The following is a 26,184-nucleotide window of genomic DNA, read 5'->3' as shown; positions in this document are numbered from 1 at the left end:
TTCCAGATCACAACCACTGCTCCCATTTCCCCCCCTCAGACAGCAGCTTTTGTTTTTAATTCTTTTTTTTTAATGGGGTATGGGGGTCTCTGGCTAGGCCAGCATTTATTGCCCATCCCTAATTGCCCTTGAGAAGATGGTGGTCAGGTGCCTTCTTGAACCACTACAATCCACATGGTGTAGGCACACCTACAGTTCTGTTAGGGAGGAGTTCCAAGATTTTGATCCAGCAACCCAGTGAAGGAATGGCGATATAGTTCCAGGTCAGGACGGTGGGTGGCTTGGAGGGGAACTTGCAGGTGGTGGTGTTCCCATGCATCTGCTGCCCTTGTCCTTCTAGTGGTAGACGTCGCGGGTTTGAAAAATGCTGACTAAGGAGCCTTGGTGCATTGCTGCAGTGCATCTTGCAGATGGTACACACTGCTGACACTGTGCATTGGTGGTGGAGGGAGTGAATGTTTGTAGATGGGGCGCGACTGGTTATGATTCTGCTGCTGCCAATTAGAACTCCTCTAGACCCATCTTTTGTTACTTTACATGTTGCATTACCATTCCCTTTAATCTTGCACCATTATCCTTTTTGTCATTTAACTCCTCCTCTCTATCATGGGCCTTCCCTTTTGGTTTTTCCCTTTCCCCCCTTTCCCTGCCTCTGTCTTGCTTAAAACCTGCTATAAGTCTAACTTCTCCCAGTTCTGTTTAAAGGTCACAGACTTGAAAGAGACTTGAAAGGTTAACTGTTTCCAGCATTTCTGGTTTATATGGACTTGGAAAATGGTTATTTGAAAAATAAAATATTAACTTTTTTAATCAAAATATTCTCCTGCATTTATTACAATGATGTACTCGTTAATCCTTTCCCAGAAAATAACAATCTTTGGCATTATTTTTCAATTGAGTATTGAGAGGTTGCCAGTATTATAGCAATATTCAAGTTTTCTTGTTTGGTTTCGGAGAAAGACTTTGGAAGCCTTTGTACACACATGTATTTCACTTAATGTCTAGGTTCGGATCCAGCAATTCTTGAGCCATGGCTGTTCAAAAAGTGTAATATTGAGTGACTATTGTTCTTCTAATATTGTAATAACTGCTTATGAATCAACTCTGTTCATGAAAGTTCTCTTACTGCATTGTTTACAAGTTTATGTGGAGTTATGCAGTCTGTAGAATGCAGACTGGGTGCTGTACTCAGCCAGCTATTTTAATTGTTCAATGTTAATTGTGGCAATATTTGGATATGAGAGATCTGAACACGAGATGGATAGGTATTTATATCAATTGGACCCATAGAATGCGTCAAATGTCTTTTTCTTCACTGTTTCGAGTAATCCTTTTTTGTCTTTATTTTTGGTTAGCATAATTTTAAAAGAGGACATAATCCAATGTCCTTCAATGCTTTGCTGTTCTATGTATTAGGAGTTGGTGGAAATGCTCAGAGGAAACTAAATCCCATGTTAAGACTTCTGTCAGTTATGTGGGCTAAAATGACTAAGAGTGTTTCAGACTGAAATCTTTTATTGTTTTAAAACACACATTGTAACTTAAGTGAAGAAGTGTAATCCAACTAAGTCTGCTAACTTTGCTCATGCTTCTGGCTAATGTTACTAATGTTATGACCGAGGTGGGAGGAGTGCACTGCTTTTTCTAGTTCCACTTCTCCACAGGTCATAACATATATTTAAATGTTTACCTAGTTACCGATATGGTCGATCATATACTCTGCTCTTCATCTCAGAATAAAATACACCAACCAGGTTTGTTTAATGAACAAAATCAGTTTATTATAAAACAAGGCATAACCAGTAAAGAAGGAAAGCATTAACACACATTTCAAATATAAAAGTTCCCTTTTACTTTAGACATACACATGCACACACACGGGGGTTAACAGGAAGAAAGAGATTTTCTTCTTAGAGCTCTGTTACAAAAAAAAGACAAAAAAAAACACTTTGGCCAAACACTTGCTAATTGTTGAAGAAAAAAAATGGAAAGATGTCAGTTGTCCTTTTCTTGGTTTGCCGTCCCAAATTCGTGAAGATGGCTGTCACTGGGATCTTTGGAGCAATTTGGTCCGGCAGCATCGAGGATTTATCCGGCAGGTTTTTCCAGCGCATCAGGAGAAATGCAGCAACCAGACTTTCAGGCAGGCCTTTCTGGAGGAATGCATTATCAATTTCTTAAACTCGCTTCCAAGAGCTTCTCAAAGAGATGGAAAACGGGCAGGCTTTTCGAAGAGATGGAACAGGCTAAGCTAGGGTTTTGTACTTCAGGTTGATTTTTAAAATCTCCAACTGACTGTTTTTGATTTCGCACTGGACAATCTCAAGAGCCAAGCGTCTTGACACCTAACAATTTTGACCTATCATTTCTCTGTGAACATCTCCCCCAAGGCAAAAAGCCTCTGCTGAGGATTTATCTGAAGACAGGTGACTTACAGTACTTACTGTTTGCAAACAAGACATCTCAGTTCTTTCAATCACCAAAGTGAAAAAAATCCATGGAATCCTTTTCAGTTTTCCCAAATAAAACAAAAGTCCTTAAAATTTAACAAAAAATGGATGTACTTCGTAACACTAATTAAACTGGATTTGTAATTTTCAGTCCATATGTTCATGTGATGCATTATTAGCAAAATCACGGCTGCCCCTATACTGTTTCCAGTACATACCATGATGTTTATCAAGAGATCTGCTATCCTAAGTACTTGGCACATGCGCTCAAATTAGAGTTCAGTACAAGCCTGTGCTTGCCTATGAAAACTTATTTATGCATTGAGCACAGGTAGCAAATGGCAAGTACCCTGAATCAAAGAAAATATTTCTTCTTGATTATCTATGGAGACAGTTCCAGCCGTTTGCTCACGTTTCAAGGTATCAAAGACAACACAGGTAGGCTTAGTGTGGATGGAAGTGAAATGGTCAAATACCAACACAGCATGCAAGGATTATATTTTTGGAAACAATCCCATTTTTGAAATCAGCAACTTAACATGTAGAAATGTAACATTAGCATTAAAATAACTAATAGGATTATGAAATAAACTATCAGTAAGTAATGTGTAAGGAAAACAAATTTGAGGCATAACAGTTGACAAAACTTTGAAATTATTTGCAATAGTGTCTAACAGCAGCTGCAACAGCAATTCAAATATTGGGGTACAGTGGCAAAGCAGTTATGTTACCAGACTAGCAATCCAGATGCTTGGACCAAATGATCCAGAGACAATAGTTCAAATCCCACCACAGCAGCTGAGAAATCCATTAATTAAATAAATCTGGAACAACAAGCTACCATCAGTAATTGATACCATGAAACTACGAGGTTGATGTAAAAACCAATCTGCCTCACTAATGTCCTTTAGTGAAGGATATCTGGCATCCTTACCTGGTCTGGCCTACATATGACTCACAACAACGTGGTTGACTCTTAACTGCTCTCTGAAATGGCCTAGTAAGTCATTCATATTTGAGAAAGCAGCTCACCACCACCTTATCAATGGTAATAGGAATGGGCAATAAATGTTGGCCTTGCCAGGGATACATATCTGAATGAATGATGACTGAATAAGAAAAAAGAGATCCACTGAATAAAGGTTTAAGAAAGTGAGACTGATGCAGTAAAACATGGGCGGCACAGTGGCGCAGTGGTTAGCACCGCAGCCTCACAGCTCCAGCGACCCGGGTTCAATTCTGGGTACTGCCTGTGTGGAGTTTGCAAGTTCTCCCTGTGTCTGCGTGGGTTTCCTCTGGGTGCTCTGGTTTCCTCCCACATGCCAAAGACCTGCAGGTTGATAGGTTAATTGGCCATTATAAATTGCCCCTAGTATAGGTAGGTGGTAGGGAAATATAGGGACAGGTGGGGATGTGGTAGGAATATGGAATTAGTGTAGGATTAGTATAAATGGGTGGTTGCTGGTCGGCACAGACTTGGTGGGCCAAAGGGCCTGTTTCAGTGCTGTATCTAAACAATGCCAGATGCCAAGATGGGTCACTGTCCAGTTATTCTCATTGCCTTTATTTATTTCCAAGTACAATTAAAAGGATTCAGAGGGCTAAAGCTTTAGATCATAGATCTAAGAAGCTACATGCACTTTTACTTTGTGACAGTGCCAATAATTCCCAACACATGGCTCTCTATGATCAACACCCTTCAAAGTAAACTTATCAAGCCCCACTTACTTTGTGGCATTTACAGAGTCCATTTAATTATGAAGAAACTCCAAGTGACTTCAAAGAAGCATAAGCAGACCAAGAAATAGATGAGCCAAAGAGGAGATATTAGGAAAGGTGACTAAAACCTTGGTCAATGGTTTTAAGGAGACTATTAAAGGAGGAGATAGATGGGGATGGGGAAGGGTTTGGTGAGGAAATTCTAGAGCACAGGATCTAGACAGCTAAAGGCACGGCCACCAATGGTGGGGTGGTGGACGTCGCGGGCACACAAGAGGCCAGATGCCTTTTGGTCAGGATGTGAGAAATTGATTCACAGAACTAACTCAACATCAATTTGCACATCTGCCACATACAGGTTCTCCCCACCAGACTGCCATATTCAATCCTCAATGGAACCCTCAGAGTGGTTAAGGCTTTCCCATGTTTATGTTGTTTAAATGCTTCTGCAGATTTAGGGGAGACCTGGTTTCTCAACATTTGCAGAAGCAACTGACAATATAGACAGAGCAGTGCAGAGAAGGCGTTTTGGGACGACTTTCCCAAATCCCAAACTACAAGTTCCAGTGCATTAACAAAGTCAGGACTAGTTTTAAAATAAGAATCAATAATGTGTATGGCGAGCTAGTTTGTGTAAAATGCAGGACAAGAAATGGAAAATGTCAGCCACAAACTAAACTCATACTGACTGCCTTATGAAATGGACTGCTGCTGAGTGTCATAAATATGGAGATTGTTGAAGCTTTTAAAGATGATGCTGGATCACTTCTAATTGAGCAAGAATCTGGACTGATGAAGGACTTTTACCCCAAAGTTTAACACGTCTATTCTCCTTCCAATGGGTGACAGATCTTTAGTGTACTTCCAACAGTACAGCAATAAAACTGCATTAACATCTCACACTGAAGAGTGTCTGCAGAAATGCTCCATCCATCAATATCGGCGACAACGCTCAGGAAGTGGTTCAAGAGTTCACCTACCTAGGCTCAACTATCACCAGTAACCTGTCTCGATGCAGAAATCAACAAGCGCATGGGAAAGGCTTCCACTGTTACGTCCAGACTGGCCAAGAGCGTGTGGGAAAATGGCGCACTGACACGGAACACAGAAGTCCAAGTGTATCAAGCCTGTATCCTCAGTACCTTCCTCTACGGCAGCAAGGCTTGGACGACTTATGTCAGCCAGGAGCGACGTCTCAATTCATTCCATCCTCGCTGCCTCCGGAGAATCCTTGGCATCAGGTGGCAGGACCGCATCTCCAACAAAGAAGTCCTCGCGGCGGCCAACATCCCCAACATATACACCCTACTGAGCCAGCGGCACTGGAGATGGCTTGGCCATGTGAGCCGCATGGAAGATGGCAGGATCCCCAAGGACACATTGTATAGCGAGCTCATCACTGGTATCAGGCCCACCAGCTGTCCATGTCTCTGCTTTAAAGATGTCTGCAAACGCGACATGAAGTCCTGTGACATTGATCACAAGTTGTGGGAGTCAGTTGCCAGTGATCGCCAGAGCTGGCGGGCAGCCATAAAGACGGGGCTAAAGTGTGGCGAGTTGAAGAGACTTAGCAGTTGGCAGGAAAAAAGACAGAAGCGCAAGGAGAGAGCCAACTGTGTAACAGACCCGACAACCAATGTTATCTGCAGCACCTGTGGAAGAGTCTGTCACTCTAGAATTGGCCTTTATAGCCACTCCACGCGCTACTTCACAAACCACTGACCACCTCCAGGCACTTACCCATTGGCCTCCTTGTCGCGAGAGACAAAGAAGACAGCAATAAGTTTTCATGAAAAAAAACAAGAGTTTGGATTTAATTCCACTGCAACTATCTGGTTAATATAAATTGAATGGCAATTAAAGTTGGTCTTGAACTTAAGCGAGGAAAAGAAATAAGACCCACCCATCAATACCTCATCCAAGTAGTCATTCTTCATCTGCAAGTGCAGATGATCAGTGTTCGGAAGCTAATCTGTCAGAGTCATCACCTAAGACAAGACAGCAACTAACAAATCTTAGATTTATTTTTTTACTTTCTTAGCCAAAAGAATTAGGGACTTATTTTTGGCACTCCTACGGAGATCAGCTATCTCAGGACAGATGAGGTCCTTCAGGCCTGAAAAACATCGCTTTTAATAGGTTTTCAATTGAGCAAGTCCCATTAAATTCTTAACTGGATGCCATGTTCACATAGAAATTAAAGCCAAACCATCTAGCAATGATTACTTACATCAACACCAACAGATTCCATTTTTGGAACAAAACTGTCTTGGAAAAGTGGCGGGAGGATATTGAGAGGGGTAGAAGTAGTGAGACACCTTGGAGTGCATGTCCACAGGTCCCTGATGGTGGCAGGACAGGTAGATAGAGTGAAGGCAGCATATGGAATGCTTTCCTTTATTGGTTGAGGTATAGAATACAAAAGCAGGGATGTAATGCTCGAACTGTATAAAACACTGGTCAGGCCACAGCTGGAGTACTGCATACAGTTCTGGTCACCACATTACAGGAAGGACATAATTGCTCTGGATAGAGCACAGAGGAGATTTACCAGAATGTTGCCAGGGCTTGAAAGTTGCAGCTATGGGGAAAGATTGGATCGGCTAGGGTTGTTTTCCCTAGAACAGAAGAGGCTGAGGGGTGACTTAATTGAGGGGTACAAAATTATGAGGGGCCTAGATAGACTAGAAGGACCTGTTTCCCCTAGCTGAGAGGTCAATCACCAGGGGGCACAGATTTAAGGTGATTAGTAGAAGTATTAGAGGGGACATGAGGGAAAACCTCTTCACCCAGAGGGTGGTGGGTGTCTGGAATTCACTACCAGGAATGGTGGTGGAGGTAGAAACCCTCAATTCTTTTAAAAGATACCTGAACATGCACCTGAAGAGCTGTAACCTGCAAGGCTATGGACTAGGTGCTGGAAGGTGGGATTAGATTGAGCAGCTAGTTTGTTCAACCAGCATGGACATGACAGGCTGAATGGCCTCCTTCTGTGCCGTAATTTTTCTACGGTTCGAACTACCAACTAAGGAGAATGTTTCAAAATTTTAAGTTAAATATTTAAATGAAAACTGCCCAAAAATTTTCACAATCCGAGGAAACAAATACCTTATCCACAAATAGGTACGAATTTTACATAATCACAAGCTTCCACATTAGTCTGTTAATTTAGAGCAACATTTTCAGAGCTTGAATTTCAATCAAAAATGATCAATATTTATTATTCTCGCTAAGCTACCTTCTACTCTGCTGAGCAAGTCACAAGCTTTTGAAAAGTAAGACAATATTTCAACCAGTCTGAACTAAATTGAAGCCTAGGTTCTGTAGATGAAAAGGCAGTGAGAGCACTAGGATGCATACTGAATTTGTACACATTGAGCTGCCTGATCGTCATAGAAGCATTCAGCATCATATTATGTTGATAACGTCATTTCAAACCGGCAAATGAAAAGTCAAGAAAACTGGCTGCTTAGTTGCTCATTTCTTTAATAATTTGGCTCTGTCTGACATCCGACTTGGTAGAAAAACAGACTAGGATTGATATAATACCTCATTATATCATTCAGAAAGCACTTCACATGAATTGAGTTTGAAGAGTCGTCATAATTATTATGTAAGCAAAAGCAGCAATCATTTTATATGCATCTTATAAACAATAACAGGAGAAATGGCCAGTTGATCAATTTTGTTTTTGGAGGTGCTGGTTGAAGAAGCAATGTTGGCCAGTGAAATGGATCTTTAACATCCATTGGCACAAGGCCGCTGTTTGGTATTTCATCTGAAAGACAAGCTCTTGCTCTGCATTGCATGGATTGCCAATTTAAGTTATGTTGCCAGTCCTGAACTGGAGAATGAACACAAGAATTAGGAGCAGGAGTAGGCCACTCGGCCCTTTGAGCCTGCTCCACCATTCAATAAGTTCATGGCTGAACTGATTACGCCACATTTCCACCTACCCCCGATAACCTTCCACCCCCTTGCTCATCAAGAATTTACCTACCTCTGCCTTAAAAATATTCAAAGACTCTGCTTCCACGCCTTTTGAGGAAGTGTGTTCCAAAGACCCTCAGAGAGAAAAAAATTCTCCTCATCTCGGTCTTAAATGGGCAACCTCATTTTTTTAAACACTGACCCCTAGTTCTACATTCTCCCACAAGGGAAAACATCATTTCTACATCCATCCTGTCAAGACCCTCCGGATCTTGTATGTTTCAATCAATTTGCCTCTTACTCTTCTAAATTCCAGTGGATAAAGCCTAGCCTGTCCAATCTTTCCTCATACGACAGCCCGCCCATTCCAGGTATTAGTCCAGTAAACCTTCTCTGTACTGCCTCCAACGCATTTACATCCTTCCTTAAATGAGACGACCAGTACTGTACACAGTAGTCCAGATGTGGTCTCAGCATAACCTCCCTCCTTTTGTATTCAATTCCCCTCACGATAAACGATAACATTCTATAAGCTTTCCTAATTACGTGCTGTACCTGCATACTAACCTTTTGCGATTCATGCACTAGGACACCCAGATCCCTCTGCACCTCAGAACTCTGCAATCTCTTACCATTTATGATTTTTTTTTTTAGATTAGAGATACAGCACTGAAACAGGCCCTTCGGCCCACCGAGTCTGTGCCGACCATTAACCACCCATTTATACTAATCCTACACTAATCCCATATTCCTACCAAACATCCCCACCTGTCCCTATATTTCCCTACCACCTCGCTGTGCTAGTGACAATTTATAATGGCCAATTTACCTACCAACCTGCAAGTCTTTTGGCTTGTGGGAGGAAACCGGAGCACCCGGAGAAAACCCACGCAGACACAGGGAGAACTTGCAAACTCCACACAGGCAGGACCCAGAATCGAACCCGGGTCCCTTGAGCTGTGAGGCTGCAGTGCTAACCACTGCGCCACTGTGCCGCCCCACATATGTAATATGCTTCTTTTTTATTCTTCCTGCCAAAGTGGACAATTTCTCACTTTCCCACATAATACTCAATTTTCCTGGTCTTGGCCCATTCACTTAACCTAACCCTTTGTAGCCCCCTTATGTCCTCTTCACAAGTTACTTTCCAACCTATCTTTGTGTCATCAGCAAATTTAGCAACCATACCTTCGGTCCCTTCATCTAAGTCATTTATATAAATTGTAAAAAGTTGAGGCCCCAGCACAGTTCCCTGTGGCACACCACTCATTACATCACACAGCGGCACAGTGGCGCAGTGGCTAGCACTGCAGCCTCACAGCTCCAGGGACCCGGGTTCAATTCTGGGCACTGCCTGTGTGGAGTTTGCAAGTTCTCCCTGTGACTGCGTGGGTTTTCGCCGGGTGCTCCAGTTTCCTCCCACTGCCAAAGACTTGCAGGTGATAGGTAAATTGGCCATTATAAATTGCCCCTAGTATGGGTAGGTGGTAGGGAACATGGGATTACTGTAGGCTTAGTATAAATGGGTGGTTGTTCGTCGGCACAGACTCAGTGGGCCGAAGGGCCTGTTTCAGTGCTGTATCTCTAAATAAAATTTTTTAAAAATCTCGCCAACCAGAAAATGATCCATTTATGCCTACTCTTTGTCCTGTTAGCTAGCCAATCCTCTATCCACGCCAATATGTTACCCTTTACAACATGAGCTTTTATTTTTTGCAATAACCTTTGATGTGGCACCTTATCAAATGCCTTCTGGAAATCGAAGTATAATACATCCAACCGTTCCCCTTTATCCGCAGCACATGCAACTCCCTCAAAGAACTCCAATAAATTGGTTAAACATGATTTCCCTTTCACAAAACCATGTTGACTCTGCTGGATACCTTGAATTTTTCCAAATGCCCTACTATAACGTCTTTAATAATAGCTTCTAACATTTTTCCTAAGACAGATGTTAAGCTAACTGGCTTGTAGTTTCCTGCTTTCTGCCTCCCTCGCTTTTTGAATAAAGAAGTTACATTCGCTATTTTCCAATCTAATGGAACCTTCACTGAATCTAGGGAATTTTGGAAAATTAAAAGTAACGCATCAATTATCTCACTAGCCACTTCTTTTAACACCCTAGGATGAAGTCCATCAGGACCCAGCAACTCGTCAGCCGCAGCTCCAACAATTTGTTCAGTACCACTTCCCTGGTGATTGTAATTTTCTTGAGTTCCTCCCTCCCTTCCATTTTCTGAATTATGGCTATTACTGGAGTGTTCCCTGTCTCCTCAATAGTGAAGACAAATGCTAAATATCTGTTTAATTCATCTGTCATCTCCTTATTATCCAATATTAATTCCCAAGACTCACTTTTTCTTGGACCAACACTCACTTTGTTAACTGTTATTTTAAAAATCTATAGAAACCCTTACTATCTAGTCTTTATATTTCCAGTTAGTTTTCTCTCATACCCTAATTTTACCTTCCTTTAGCAATCTTTTAGTCATTCTTTGCTGTTTCTTATATTCTGTCCAATCTTCTGACCTGCCTCCCATCTTTGCTCAATTATAGGCTTTTTCTTTAGGTTTGATACTATCTTTAACTGTTTTAGTTGACTACGGATGGCGGGTCCCACCCTTCGAATTTTTCTTTCTTGTTGAAATGTATCTATTCTGTGTATTCTGAAATATCCTCTTAAATGTCTGCCACTGCATCTCTATTGACCTATCCCTTAACTGATTTGCCATTCACTTTAGCTAGCTCTGCTTTCCAGCCCTTATAATTGCCCTTATTTAAGTTTAAAATACGAGTCTTGGACCCATTCTTCTCTCCCTCAAACTGAATGCAAAATTCAATCATATGATCGCTGCTAGCTAGGAGTGCCTTAACTATGAGGTTATTAATTAATCCCATCTCATTGCACAATACCAGGTCTAGTCCAGCCTGCTCTCTGGTCGGCTCCAGAATGTATTGTTCCAAAAAAGTATCCCTAAAACATTCTATGTACTCCTCATCTAGGCTACCTCTGCCCATCTGATTTTTTCAGTCTGGATGAAGGTTAAGATCCCCCATAATTATCACTGTACCTTTCTGGCAAGCTGCCATTACTTCTTCCTTTATACACCGTCCTACAGTGTGGTTAATGTTAGGTGGCCTGTGCACCATTCCCACAAATGACTTTTTGTTTTTATGGTTTCTAATCTCTACCCAAGCTACTTCTACATCCTGGTCTCCTGAACTTGGATCATCCCTCTCTATTGCGCTAACACCATCATTAATTAACAGAGCTACCCCTCCATCTTTTCCGAGCTTCCTGTCCTTCCTAAATGCCATGTACCCCTCAATATTCAGGTCCCAATCCATGTCATCCTTTAGCCATGTCTCTGTAATGGCCATCAGATCGTACTTATTTATTTCTATTTGTGCTCTCACTTCAGTGGTTTTGTTTCGAATGCTACGTGCATTCAGATACAGAGCCTTCAGTTTTGTCCTTTTATTATTTTTGTAACCTCTAGCCTTATCTGTTGATTTACTCTTAGATTTGTACGCTCTGTGCCTTCCTGTCACAGTCTATCATTTCCCATATTAATATCTTTCTCTCTTGACTTGTCTCTACTCCTTGATTTACCATATCTTTCCAAATTTGATCCCTTGCCCCCACTATTCAGTTTAAAACCCTTTCTACTTCCCTAGTTATGCAGCTCACTAGAATACCGGCCCCAGCATGGTGCAGGTGCCGACCGTCCCAACAGTACAGTCACCACTTTCAGTACTGGTGCCAGTGCCCCACGAACAGAACCCACTTCTACCACACCAGTCTTAGAGCCACGCATTCATTTCTCTAATCTTATTTGCCCTATTCCAATTTGCACAATGACTGGATCCTCCCCCTCTAAGTTCCTCTCCAGTCCTGAACAGTTGTCCCAAACCCTGCAACCGGCAGGCAACACAGCCATCTGGACTCTTGCTCTTTGCTGCAGAGAACAGTGTCAATCCCCCTCACTATACTGTCCCCTACTACCACTACTTTCCTTTTTTCTCCCGCCACTTGACAACGTGTACCATGGTGCCATGGTCAGGTTGCTCATCCACCCTGCAGCCCCCACTCTCATCCAAACAAGCTGAAAGAACCTCAAACCTGTTGGACAATTGCAACAGCTGAGGCTCCTGCACTCCTGCCCTCTGGGTCCCCTTACCTGCCTCAGCAGCAGCCACACTCTCCTGTCCCTGACCAAATCAGAAGACCCTATCCCAAGGGGTTTGACCTGGTACAAAATGGCCAAGTAACTTTCCACCTCCCTGATGTGTCGCAGTGTCTGCAGATGATTGGCTTCCAACAACCATCTTCTACAGAAATGAACTTACTACAGTCTTCTGACTCAAGGTGAGAATGCTACCACCTGAGCTCTTTTGCAAGCAGTGAAACTCATCTAAAATATCACAGACTGCAGTAGATTAATTATACAGACTTCTCACCTCTGGGACTCAGGGATTAAATCTAGGAGGAAAAACTGATGCAGAAAATGGAAAAATGCCACATCTGTACACCAACGGTGTTCTTTTGCAGTTCAACATAGAATAGAGGGAGCTTTACCCTGCATGTAACCATTTTGAACCAGATCTGGGAGCATTTGATGCTCTTACCATATGCTAAGAATCCAAGTGTTGCATTTTCAGACACTAACATGCCTCAACACTCAGCTGAAATACAAGGTATGCTTATATTGTGAAGCGTTATACTGCACTGAAGCTACAACTCAGGACCACATGCATGCTAAACAGTGGAAGCGGCAGTCAATAGACAGATCTGAACCCTGGACACATTCAGTCATGAATGATGGTGGACAACTAAACAACTAACCGGAAGAGGATGCTCCACAAATATCCCCATTCTCAACTATGAAAGAGCACAGCAAAAGACAAGGCTGAAGCATTTGCAACCATCTTCAACCAGAAGCACCAAGTGAATGATCCATCTTGGCCTTCTCCTGAGGTCTGCAGAATCACAGATGCCAGTCTTCAGCCAATTCGATTCACTCCATGTGGTATCAAGAAATGGCTGAAGGCACTGGATACTCCAAAGTGTATGGACCCTGACAACATCCCGGCTGTAGTACTGAAGACTTGTGCTCCAGAATTAATCGCAGCCCTACCCAAGCCATTCCAGTACAGCTACAACATTAGCATCTGCCCAACAATATGGAAAATTGCCCAGACATGTCCTGTCCACAAAAGGCAGGGCAAATCCAATTACAGCCTTGGTCTAAAAATGGACAAAAGAGCTGAACTCAAGAGGGGAGGTGAGTGACTTCCCCTGACATCAAAGCAGAATTTGACCAAATGTGGCATCAAAGAGCCCTAGAAAAACTGAAGAAAATGGGAATCAGGGTGAAAACTCTCCAGTGGTTGGAGTTATACCTAGCACAAAGGAAGATGGTTGTTGGAAGCCAATCATCTCAGCCCCAGGGCATCACTACAGGAGTTCCGCAGGGTAATGTTCTAGGTCCAGTCATCTTCAGCTGCTTAATCAATGACCTTACCTCCATCATAAGGTCAGAAGTAGGGATGTTTGCTGACAATTGCAGTGTTCAGTACCATTCGCAACTCCTCAGATACTGAAGCAGTCAGTGTCCTCATGCATAAAGACCTGGACAACATTCAGGCTTCAGCTGATAAGTGGCAACTAACATTCGCACAACTCAAGTGCCAAGCAATGACCACATCCAACAAGAAAGAATCCAACCATCACCCCTTGAGATTAAACTGCATTACCATCGCTGAATCCCCCACTATCAATATCCTGTGGGTTACCATTGACCAAAAACATAACTGGACCAGTCATGTAAATACTGTGGCTACAAAAACAGGTCAAAGGCTGGGAAGTCTGCGGCGAGTATCTCACTGCCTGACTCCCCAAAGCCTGTCCACCATCTGCAAGGCACAAGTCAGGAGTGTGATGGAATATTCTCCACTTGCCTGGATGGGTGCAGCTCCAACAACACTCTCTGCTACTTTCTCAAGGGCAATTAGGGATGGGCAACAAATGCTGTAATATTGCAACAAGTAAGCATTTTTTCACAAGCATTTTTAGTACACAAGAGGTACCCATATTTTGTTAAGGAGACTCTATTTCTTTTCAATGATGTAATGGAAAGGCTTGAATGATTAGTTTTAGCTCAAAGGTTTAACTCAAAAGTGCTAGAGGGCATTACATAAATTACTCCAGTAATCTTTTGACAGAGTATGATTTGCTGCTTGGTTTTCTACTAGCCCACCAGATTTGGGGTTTCTGAAACTTCAGACCTTTCCATGCCTATCTATTTTTAACATGTATGTTTACAACCTTGCCTTTAGCAGAATTGAGGTTAACTTTGATAGCTTTTGTTTCTTTGTTCGATGTTCGCGTAGTGACATCAGGGAAGTTGACTTGGGAAAGCTACTAACTCCAACAGGCTCAAACAACTGAATTTACAAAGTTGAAACGTCACCGAATTGATATTCTTGCTGTCACGCACCATTGAGATAGTTCCTCCCAGACAGTTCCCTTCATGAGGCTACCAGAACTCATTAAATAAAGATCAAACAGTTCACAACTCCATAAAGGTCGCTGAAGACGACCAGAGATGGAAAAAGAGAAGCTAAGGATAAGAAATGCTGAAGACTTCAATTTTACATGTCTGGATAGGAAGACACTTCAGGTGACAACTGAGCTGGCAAATTAGATCAGTTTATGTGAAACTTCAAAATATACCAAACTGATATCAAAATACAGAAAATTTCTTACTTTGGCAACATCTTTAGTTGATTTTCTCGTAGCTCCAATATCTGCAGTTTGGTCAATCTGAAAAATAAAGTGGCGAATAATTAAACCACCCATCAACATAGATATTACACAAGATTGTTGATGACGACAACATACATTTATATAGCACCTTTACCATAAACTACACTCATGGCCCCTCACAATGCAATTTCAATGGCCTCTAAGGGAGAATTTAGGAAGATTAACAGAAGATTATTTATTTATTTTTATTCAGTTGAAATGGATTTATAAAAAGTATTAGTTTTTATTTTAATGAAGTGGAAAGAGGAATGGTGAGGCTAGGAGTTTGGGGGAAGCAGAACTAAGGTAGAACCAAGGTGGGTGATGGAAGGAGAGGATGCACGGAATACTAGAGTCGGAGAAGCAAAGGAAATTGTAAGAGATATAGAACTGAAGAGGAGAGGTTGGGTGGGGGTTGTTAGGATTCGAGGAGAATTTTAAACTTATTGCAGTCGAAGACTGAACAGGATAGACAGCAGAACTTTGGACAAATTGGAATCAATGGGAGATGGAGAATGGGAGACCTGCAAGGAGGACGTGGAACAGTTGATGGGTGACAAAGACATGTATAAAGTTTTCAATGATACTGGGCTGCATTAGGACTAACAGTGGTAGAAGGACTGAGGTAGGAACAACGGCAAGAACTGTTGCAAAAGCGGAAATGGCGGCAGATAGATAAGGCCCTTTTAGGGTTTCAACAGGTGATATGCTGTCTGGTTCAGCATGAGCACATGATCAGAGAGAGGTGATGCAGCCAGTAGCAAGAAAGCAGAGTTTTTAGCTACAGCCAAAGATGTCATCCTCGGTCTTGCCAATTTTATGAAAGTAACTATCGGGCTGGAGGAACAGAAGCTATTACTAGAGATATATTGATTACATTCAGATAGGAACAAAATTCACGCAAAGGGCAATAGCACAGAATCAGATGCTGGAAAATAGCATTGGAGAAGGATGGTGAGATTATATACTGCAGAGGGATGTACGGTGCACTATGAGCTGCATCACAGAGGATATCATTCATAACTTTTCCAGGCCACTTCAGAGAAGCATAGAAGCTGCATTGGAGGAAATCAAACAGCAAGTTGCAGGGCATATCGGCATGAAAGCGGGAGGCAACACATCTGAAGACCGAAGGCAGCCAAGGAAGGCTGGAAACAAGGTGGTAGATGGAAAGGGCAGAAGGGTCAGCTCTTCTTTTCGGGGATTGGGGTGGAGCGGGGGGGGGAAAAGAGGAGGAGGTGGTAATGCTGGCAGTTTTGAAAGGTTGATGCTAGCTAGTCTGGCAACCAGAAAATGTAGCTGAGTTAAAGGGAGGGAATTCAGCAAGTAAGAGGTGGATATCATGGAGTGCAGAAACTGCAAAATGATGCGGTACAGTGGGAGGGAGACTTGAGGGGAGATTTTATATGAGTGGAAGGGTAGGATGAATAAAGTCATGAGCTCCTCATATATGGAGTTTGAAATGAAGGTAAGCTGTATAATGGCTGGGGAAAAGTGCTCTTTTCATTAATCATAAAATGCTGCTGCAATATCACTGTTAATGAATATAAGCAACCATTAGAAAAATGGAAAGACCAGCTGGTCCATCTTTCCATACAGTTGTGATGTCTTATGCATCACACAAGAGACTCCTTACCCCTAGATGCCATGTAGTCTCCTGGGAGACGCAATCAACCAGATCAAAAACCCAAGGCTAATTAGAGAAAAAAAATGGAAAGCTGAGTTGCAAATTTCTTGATAATATAGCCACATTTTTATTTTGCCAGACAACAGATCCACACTATAAATGAAGCAAAGTTCAAGAGCTATTTTCTTTGACCCAGTTCCAAAGTACCATTTGCATACAGTTTTACAGAATATAATAAACAACACTGACACTCGCGTCACAACAGGATAGATTTTCAATGTAAGGAGATACGCTGGGAATTTAATATAGTTCAAGTGTTCTTGCAGAGGTTTCCATGTTGCAACAGCTTTATCACTGGATACAATTTACCAGTTTTAAAAGTGCATACCTGATATGCTCACACTATTCAACGGCCTGTTGCAGATCTAAAATGATATTGAAAGCAATGAAATACCGAACATTCCTTGTTCCAATCCTACTCAGGCCCCCTCCCCCAACTCTTTTTCCAGTACATTGATTGCTCTATAGGTTCTGTTTCATGCTCCTGCCCAGAACTGGAAAACCTTATCAACTTTGCTTCCAATTTCCACCCTTCTCTCACCTTTACATGGTCCATCTCCGACTTCTCCCTTCCTTCCTTAACTTCTCTGTCTCCATCTCTGGGGATAGGTTGTCTACTAATATTCATTATAAGCCCACCAACTCTCACAGCTACCTCGACTACACTTCTTCACACCCTGCCTCCTGGAAGGACTCAATTCCATTCTCCCAGTTTCTCCGTCTCCAACACATCTGCTCTGATGACGCAACTGTCCACGACAGCGCTTCTGATGCATCTTCCTTTTTCCTCAACCGAGGACTCTCTCCCCCCACCCCCCCACTGTGGTTGACAGGGCTCTTGACCGTGTCTGGCCCATTTCCAACTTCTCTACCCTTGCCCCATCCCCTCCCAGAACCATGGCAGGGCTCCCCTTGTCCGCACTTTCCACCCCACCAGCCTCCACATCCAAAGGATCATCCTCTGCCATTTCCGCGATGTCCAGCGTGATGCCACTACCAAACACATCTTCCCGGATGAAAGGTTACTTACCTGGAACGTTAACTCTGCTTCTCTCTCCACAGATACTGCCAGACCTGCTGAGTATTTCCAACATTTCTTGTTTTTATTTCAGATTTCCAGCATCTGCAGTACTTCGCTTTTATTTTACAGCTATTTTTACTACCATTTACCACCTACGTGCAGGTGAAGTCCAACTTTATCTAAACAGAGTGGTACAATAGACAAGTTCAATATAGAAAATCTACAACCCTCTCTACTAAATTACATCAAGGCCCTGCCTGAGAACCAAGGACAAACAGTCAAGCCAAAGGAATTTATTATGTATAGTTGGCTCTCTCTTTGCACTTCTGTCTTTTTCCTGCCAACTGCTAAGTCTCTTCAACTCGCCACTCTTTAGCCCCACCTTAATGGCTGTCTGCCAGCTCTGGCGATCACTGACAACTGACTCCCATGTCACAGGACTTCATGTCGTGTTTGCAGAAGTCTTTAAAGCGGAGACATGGACGGCCGGTGGGTCTGATACCAGTGACGAGCTCACTGTACAATGCGTCCTTGGGGATCCTGCCATTTTCCATGCAGCTCACATGGCCAAGCCATCTCAAGCGCCACTGGCTCAGTAGGGTGGATATGCTGGGGATGTTGGCCGCCTCGAGGACTTCTGCAGTGGAGATAAAGCCCTGCCACCTGATGCCAAGGATTCTCCGGAGGCAGCAAAGATGGAAATGAGTTGCGAGATCACTCTTGGCTGACATACGTTGTCCAGGCTTCGCTGCCGTAGAGCAAGGTACTGAGGACACAGGCTTGAAACACTCGGACTTTTTTGTTTGTGTCAGTGCGCCATTTTCCCACACCCTCTTGGCCAGTCTGGACATAGCAGCGGATGCCTTTCCCATGCGCTTGTTGATTTCTGCATTGAGAGACAGGTTACTGGTGATAGTTGAGCCTAGGTAGGTGAACTCTTGAACCACTTCCAGAGCGTCGTCGCCGATATTGACGGATGGAGTATTTCTGACGTCCTGTCCCATGATGTTGGTTTTCTTGAGGCTGATGGTTTGGCCAAATTTGTTGCAGGCAGCCGCAATCCTGTCGATGGGTCTCTGCAGACACTTTTCTGTGTGGGATGTTAATGCAGCATTGTCAGCAAAGAGGAGTTCCCTAATGAGGACTTTCCGTACTTTGGTCTTGGCTCTAAGACGGGCAAGGGTGAACAACCTGCCATCTGATCTTGTGTGGAGGAAAATTCCTTCTTCTGAAGACTTGAATGCATGTGAGAGCAGCAGGGAGAAGATCCCAAACAGTGTAGGTGCGAGAACACAGCCCTGTTTCACACCACTCAGGATGAGGTGCCGCTATGCTGAATTGTGCCTTTCATATGGTCATGGAATGAGGTGATGATACTTAGTAGCTTTGGTGGACATCCAATCTTTGCTAGTAGCCTGAAGAGACCACATCTGCTGAGGAGGTCAAAGATTTTGGTGAGATCTATGAAAGCAACGTAGAGGGGCATCTGTTGTTCGCAGCATTTCTCCTGTAGCTGGCAAAGGGAGAACAGCATGTCAATGGTGGAACTCTCTGCTCGAAAGCTGCACTGTGCCTCAGGGTAGACACGCTCAGCCAGCTTCTGGAGTCTGTTTTAAACAACTCGAGCGAAGACTTTCCCCACTATGCTTAGCAGGGAGATTCCATGGTAGATGTTGCAGTCACCGCGGTCACCCTTGTTTTTATAAAGGGTGATGATATTGGCATCATGCATGTCCTGTGGTACTGCTCCCTCATCCCAGCACAGGCAAAGCAGTTCATGGAGTGCTGAGAGTATAGCACACTCTTTCATACTAAAACCTGTCACCAGGTTTCATGGAGACGCCCAAGATCACGTCGTTAGCACCAGCTGGACCTCAGTGTCACAAGGCGAGCCTCTACAAACAGTATCCAAATCACATGCAGCTTCCACAGTGCAGACTGCGACACCAACCACTCCCTGGTGTGCAGCAAAGTTAGAATCAAACCAAAGAAGCTACATCACTCCAAGCAGAATGGCTTCCCGCACATCAACATTAACAGAATTTCTTATCCACAGCAGTTACACAAGTTTCTAAATTCACTTGAAAAAGCCCTTCAATACACTCCTGCAGGGGATGCAGAGACAAAGTGGGCCCACATCACAGACGCCATCTATAACTCAGCAATGACCACCTTTGGCAAACGGGAGAAGCAGAATGCAGACTGGTTTCAATCTCACTTTGAAGAGCTGGAACCTGTCATTGCCGCTAAGCGCACTACACTGTTGAACTACAAATAAATAAATAAATAAATATATATATATATACATACACATACATGCAAACTTGTATTTGTTTATGTAAGAGTTACCATGCTATAAAAGCCAAATAAAATTGAACAAATTAAATTACACACCAACAGCAATATGTTGGAGAATAGATTAACTGTCATTATCAAATCCACGTAGGCAAATAAACCCTGCAACTATGTGCTGAGTAAGCAGCCTCTGAAATGACCTATTTTTAGCACTTTTATAGTTGGGAGTAAATGCCACAGCGGCATACCGCTGTAAATAAATGATCTCGGTGTAACTCTTTCTTAGGATATGTACTCCGATATGAACTACAAAGTTGTTTTGTTGTAACGTATCCTTACACAGTTATCAAATGTATATTTATCCCCTCAAAGTGGAATATGCTCCATCAGACAGCTGAATTTAAAAGAAAATGCTCAGGAATCCAATTCTATACCAAACCAGACACAAACGTATAGGTTAACTTTGTTGGACAACTGCCTCTAAAACAAAAGTACTCATTATCCTAATTTTTGATGGGTTGGGAGTGTGGGCGGGCAGCTTCACGTAAAACAGGGAGCTTTACATGGTATAACCTGGACACCACTTTGTGTACAATAATCTAGACACCGCTTTGAAGCAGTTTGTAAACATTTGCCCCTCTGACACGTTGCCACATCTCCTGACCAATGTGTGTTCAATCCCCATATCGTTTACTCACACACATCCACATTGCTTTGTCTTGCTCCTCAAACCTAGACAGTTTCAAGTAACTCTTGTGATGTGAAATATGTTTCTTCTTTTAATTTTTATATTGAAAAGAGATTAGACAGTAGTGCGATGGTTATGTTACTGGACTAGTAATCCAGAAGCTGGGCTAAGAATTCAGAGAACATGAGTTCAAATACCACCATGACAGTTTGAATTCAGTTTTGTTTTTAAAACAATTTGGAAATAAAATGCCGGTGCCAGTAAATAACCATGTAGGATTGTCGTGAAAACCCAAACTGTGATTCCAGTCGCACACAAGCAGGGTTGACTGTTAACTGCAAAGGCAATGGCAGCAGTGTATAACATCTACAAGATGTACAGCAGCAACGCACCAAGGCTCCTTAGTCAGCACCTTCCAAACCCGCGACCACTACCAACTAGAAGGACAAGGGCAGCAAATGCATGGGAACACCAACAACTGCAAGTTCCTCTCCAAGTCACACACCATCTTGACTTGGAACGATATCACCGTTCCTTCACTGTCGCTGGGTCAAAATCCTGGAACTCCCTTCCTAACAGCACTGTGGGTTTACCTACATCACGTGGACAGCAGCGGTTCAAGAAGGCAGCTCACTACCACCTTCTCAACAGCAATTACAGATGGGCAATAAATGCTGGCCTAGCCAGCAACGCCCACATCCCATGAATGAATTTTTTAAAAATCCAACGTGGACTAGGAATCCACTCAGTTGTATCAAACTGCTACGAAGAACAAGAACAAAAGAAGATGGATTACTCGGCTATGACCTAGGCATCAAACCAGGTCATGACCTAGGCATCAAACCAGGTCATGACCTAGGCATCAAACCAGGTCATGACAAAAGCACAAAGTCCTCCTCACTAACATTTTTGGACTGGTGCCAAACTTTGGGACAGCTGTCCACAAACCAGTCAAGCAAGAGTCTGAAATAAGCATACTCTCAGAATCATATCATTAGCCAACACATCAGACACTTCACTCCATCACCATCCCTGGGTATGCCTTGTCCCACCAGCAGGCAGATCCTCCAGAGGTAGATGAACAGTTAAGGGAAAGAGGCCATATGACTCCTCACCATTGATTCAGGACCCCATTAATTTTCATGGCTTCAGGTCAATGTAAACAAGGAGATGTGCTATTTATCACTTAATGCCCTCCCTTGGCTAATTAATCAATACTCCAAGTTGAAGGAATCACTGACAGTAGCATGGGCACAGAACACACTCTTGGTGGGTACCTTCAAGGTCGATCACCAAGGGTGTCTCAGTAGTACTATAATTGGCTGAGCGGACAGAGTCCTGAAGTGCACAACTGGCAGACAGGGCTTGCTGTAGCTGGAGAGAACACAAACATGAAGGAAGACCGAGATCGCTAGATTTCTAGGTTTTAAAGATATAAAGGGATATGGGGATAGTGCAAGAAAATGGCATTGAGGAAGATGATCGGCCATGATCTAGTTGAATGGTGGAGCAGGCTCGAGGGTCCGAATGGCCAACTCCTGCTCCTATTTCCTATGTTCCTATGAAGAACTTACTTAACCTCACCCTTTGCAATCTACATAGCACAGATCCACCTGTCCATGGCAGCACTGGCAGCAGTGGGGCTGCTGCATAAATCTGGGAGACTTCAGTCCCATCTCTCATTGTGCATTCTAAACAGAGAAAGTAGCACGTTACAGATCCACAATCAGCAGATCGAGTCTAAGCTCTGCAATTCAACATGGCACCAAGAAGTGGCCGAATAAACGGGATACAGCTACAGGTCACAATATCCCAGCTTTAATGTTGAAGACTGGTGTTACAGAACTAGCCCTGCCTCTAACCAAGCTGTTCCAGAACTGCAACAGCATTGGTAACTACTGGACAAATGTGAAAAATTGCGTAGGTATGTCCTGTCCACACAAAAAGCATTACAAAACCAACCCATCCAATTACCACTCTATCATCCAACTCACAATTATCAGTCAAGCGTTGGAAGGAGTCATCAATAGTGCTATTAAGTGGCACTTCACAATAATTTTCTCAGTGATGCTCAGCTTGGGCTCTGCCCGGACCACTCGACTTTAGACCTAATGACAGCCGTGGTTCAAATATGGACATGAGTTGAATTCAAGATGAGCTGACAGTGACTGCTGTTGAGATCAAAGCAACAGCAGCACAAGGAGCCGTAATAAAACTCAAAGTCAATGAAGATAACAGGAAACTTCCCAGAGGCTGAAGTCATATGTGGCACAAAGGAAGACAGTTGCGGGAGGTCAATCATCTCAGCCCCAGGACATGACTGCAGTTCCTCAGGGCAGTCTACTAGGCCCAGCTATCTTCAGCTGCTTTCATTCTGTCACACGGTCAGAAGTGAGTTCTTTGCTGATGCAATCTTCAATTCAATTTGTATTCCTCAGATAGTAAAGTGGTCCAGGCCTGCAAGCAGCAAGACCTGAAAAACCTTGGGCTTGGATTGCTAAGGGGAATTAAAATTTGGACCGCTGAAGTGCAAGGAAATTACCATTGCTAACAAGAGAAACCCTAACATTCAACGGTATTACCACAGTCAAATTCCCTACCATCAACACATCCTTGGGGTCACTATGGACCAGTATCTCCAGGATCAATGTGCATTATCACAGGTTGCACTGGAGCAAATCACCACAGCTTCTTCAGCACCACCACTTAAAGCTGCGACCTTCGCCACCTAACAGGTGCACGGGAACATGTATGTCATACAAATACATATATTTGGACATACATCATTATTCCTTCATCAGTGTTGGGTTAAAGGCCTGGAACTTCCTACCTTTGAGGATTGCGGAAGCACCTTTACCACATGGACTGCAGTCGTTCAATGAGACAACCCACCATCCTCCTCTCAGGGCAACTAAGGATAGGCAATAAATGCTGTCCTTACCAGCAACGTCCACATCTCAATAATATATATTTTTAAAAGCACATGGTTAGTGGCAAAGGAACAGTACTCATTGTTTATCTCGATGACAACTGCCCACAAAGTTTTCTTGTGTTTTTGAGTGGAGACTTGCTGTAAACCAGCATCTGATCCAGCACAGCTGCCTCTACAGGGCACCTGTGAGCAGGCCAAGAAACAGAGAGGTTCTTAAACTAATCAGATTGAATAATGCTCATTGAGACACAGATTCTAAATCAGGAAGTATAAAGCAGAAAACATAAATTAGATTTAAATCATGAACAGAAAGTGAAATGAAGACTGGGAAAGACAAATGAAAGGGATGAGACACAAAATTTAAAAAAAAGTTAAATCTCCAACAATAATTAGCTTTTAAAGGAATGAAATGCCACACTTGTGAAATAAAATATTAAGGACCAGAGAGATTGTTCGGCAGTAATTATCACTCCTGTAAAAATTCACTTATTCCTGAATGCACCAATCTTAATATTTTCTGGCATTCTTTCGTGGAGAACGAGTTCCAAGTTTCATTGGTGAGGACTGTTACAGCGCACCCTGTAAAGGAACAGAGTACCTCTAACAGCAACTTCCAAATTTCCACGTTTAACTACGCATATACAGATGCCAGAAGTTTGAGAGATTTTCACCATTGTAATAGTGAGTGTGGTTCTCCTCACCAGTGTCTACGCACAATCCGGCTATTGTGCAGAAGGAGAAGATAGCTGGCAAAGTATGCAAATTTCCTTAAAATATTTTCTCCCACCATATGGCAGACCTCCCAAAATATGACCACTGCTTACTTTGCAATCCTTTATTTTTAAGCAGACAAGGCTAGCCTCAAAAATCATAAGCTATCCACAAATGGATACAATAAGGTTAATCTGCCATCATTCTGCCCCCTTTTGCCTAATTTTGACCAATTCACTTTGAAGTTTGAGATGTTTCCTCTGAAACCACTGTCGCTATCCGTTCGGCACCAAATGACCTATTACCAATTCCCATTAAAGACCAAGTCATTGATGTAAATTAAAAAGCTGCGTTTGCTGACAACGCGACCACTAGGTGGCGCTGTACTAGCACAAGTGCAAATGCAGCCTCATCCACTTAAACGACACTGTCTGCGACGTCCAGGCCGCTGCCAGGATTAAAGATGGCGCTGTTCAATTTATCACAGAAAAACCACTTCAACCCATGGCAGCACACAATGGACATGTCTGATACACAGAGAACATTGCACTGTTCAAAGTCACATCAGAACGACAGCACCTCTGACAGTGCTGCACACCCTCCGCAATTCTGAGAGGTTTCAGGGCCATTCCGCTCTCCGGCCACTCACTTTCCACCCTGCTCTCCAGCCACTCACACCCTCCTTCCCCCCCACCCTGCTCTCTGGCCACTCACTCCCCATTTCCCACCCCCACCCCCACCACATGCTAGCTCTAGGCTGCGGGCCGCTTCCCTCCTCTCATCTCACTCGTTTCTACATCGTCCTGTCACCCCTTGCGGCCCGCTTTGCTTCTTCGGGCGGAGCTAATGGCCGAGAGGAGGGAAGTGGCCCGCGGTCTACTGCGAGCATCAGGAGGGACTGGGGGAAGGGGGTAGGGAGAGACAGCGGGGGAGCGAGCGGTCAGAGAGTTGGGTGGGGACAGGGGAGGGGGAAGTGGCCGGAGAGCGGGACAGAGTGGGGGAGCGAGCAGTCTGGAGTGAGTGGCCGAGGGGGGGGGGGCGCGTTTATTTTTTGCACATGCGCCTGTTAGTCCTGGCAAGGCAAGATGTAAGCTGCTCATGCACAGCATCTCAGAGTGCATAAGACCGTTTGCGCATGTGTGAAGCTTGGAGCGCTCTGATGACGCCAGCGGGCTACTGTGTTGTCAGGAGTCACTTTGAAATTAAAAACAGTGATGATCCCATAACGAATTCTTGGAGCATTCCGCTCGGCTTCCTACCCCAAAACACACATTTACAAAGCACCTCGAAGATGTACAATCATTTTCCACCTGTGGCCGATTACTTAACTAGCTCCAAGCAAATATTCATTCAGGATTTAATACAGAAATATTAAAATGGCTTTAATATCAGTGGTAGCATACAGGATTCAGGCAGCTGTCTTCTACCAGTTTAGTAACTCAGCTACACTGCTTTCAGAAGCAGTGAAAGGAGGACTCACACTCGCCCATAAAAACTTACAGAACTACAAGTCACTTTAAACCAAATATTAACCACCAACTGTTCCCACAGAAGCATAAATGAGGTCTGGATATTACAATCCAAGGAAGATGAAAACACTAACTTTAATAAATTTACTATTTTTGTCTATCAGCTTGCATAAACAAAGTAAGTCTCTACAATGGCCTTGTCCAAGAGGTACTTTAAGACAATGAAGTGCTGTCAACTGCAGACGTGTGGTTGTCACATTGAGATGGCACTCAAACATAACTGGACCTGAACTCCACACAGCCGGCGGCAACAAAAGACCCACTTTATTTTTTGTAGAAGTTGCCATTTGCAGTCTGAATAACTGTCTCCTCTTCTGGTCTGCTAAATACTTAGTGTCTGTGTGCTTTTGTTGCAATCATGCAAACACAGGATTGTCAAACAATTTTCAGGTCCACCTTGTTCATCAATAAGAA

At 43.3% G+C, this 26,184-nt stretch overlaps 1 protein-coding gene across 3 annotated transcripts in view; it reads right to left on the bottom strand.

Annotated features, from left to right (window-relative positions):
• erbin (erbb2 interacting protein) overlaps positions 1–26,184 on the bottom strand; it is a 287,800-nt gene that overhangs the window by 102,471 nt on the left and 159,145 nt on the right. For all 3 annotated transcript variants that reach the window (XM_068029426.1, XM_068029428.1, XM_068029427.1), the window contains exon 6: positions 14,869–14,925. In XM_068029426.1, coding sequence (XP_067885527.1) covers positions 14,869–14,925 — 57 coding nt within the window. The remainder of the gene's footprint in view (positions 1–14,868; positions 14,926–26,184) is intronic.

This window comes from Heterodontus francisci, chromosome 4 (assembly GCF_036365525.1).
Source record: "Heterodontus francisci isolate sHetFra1 chromosome 4, sHetFra1.hap1, whole genome shotgun sequence".
Lineage (NCBI taxonomy): Eukaryota > Metazoa > Chordata > Chondrichthyes > Heterodontiformes > Heterodontidae > Heterodontus > Heterodontus francisci.
This window is presented reverse-complemented; position numbering and strand designations above follow the sequence as displayed.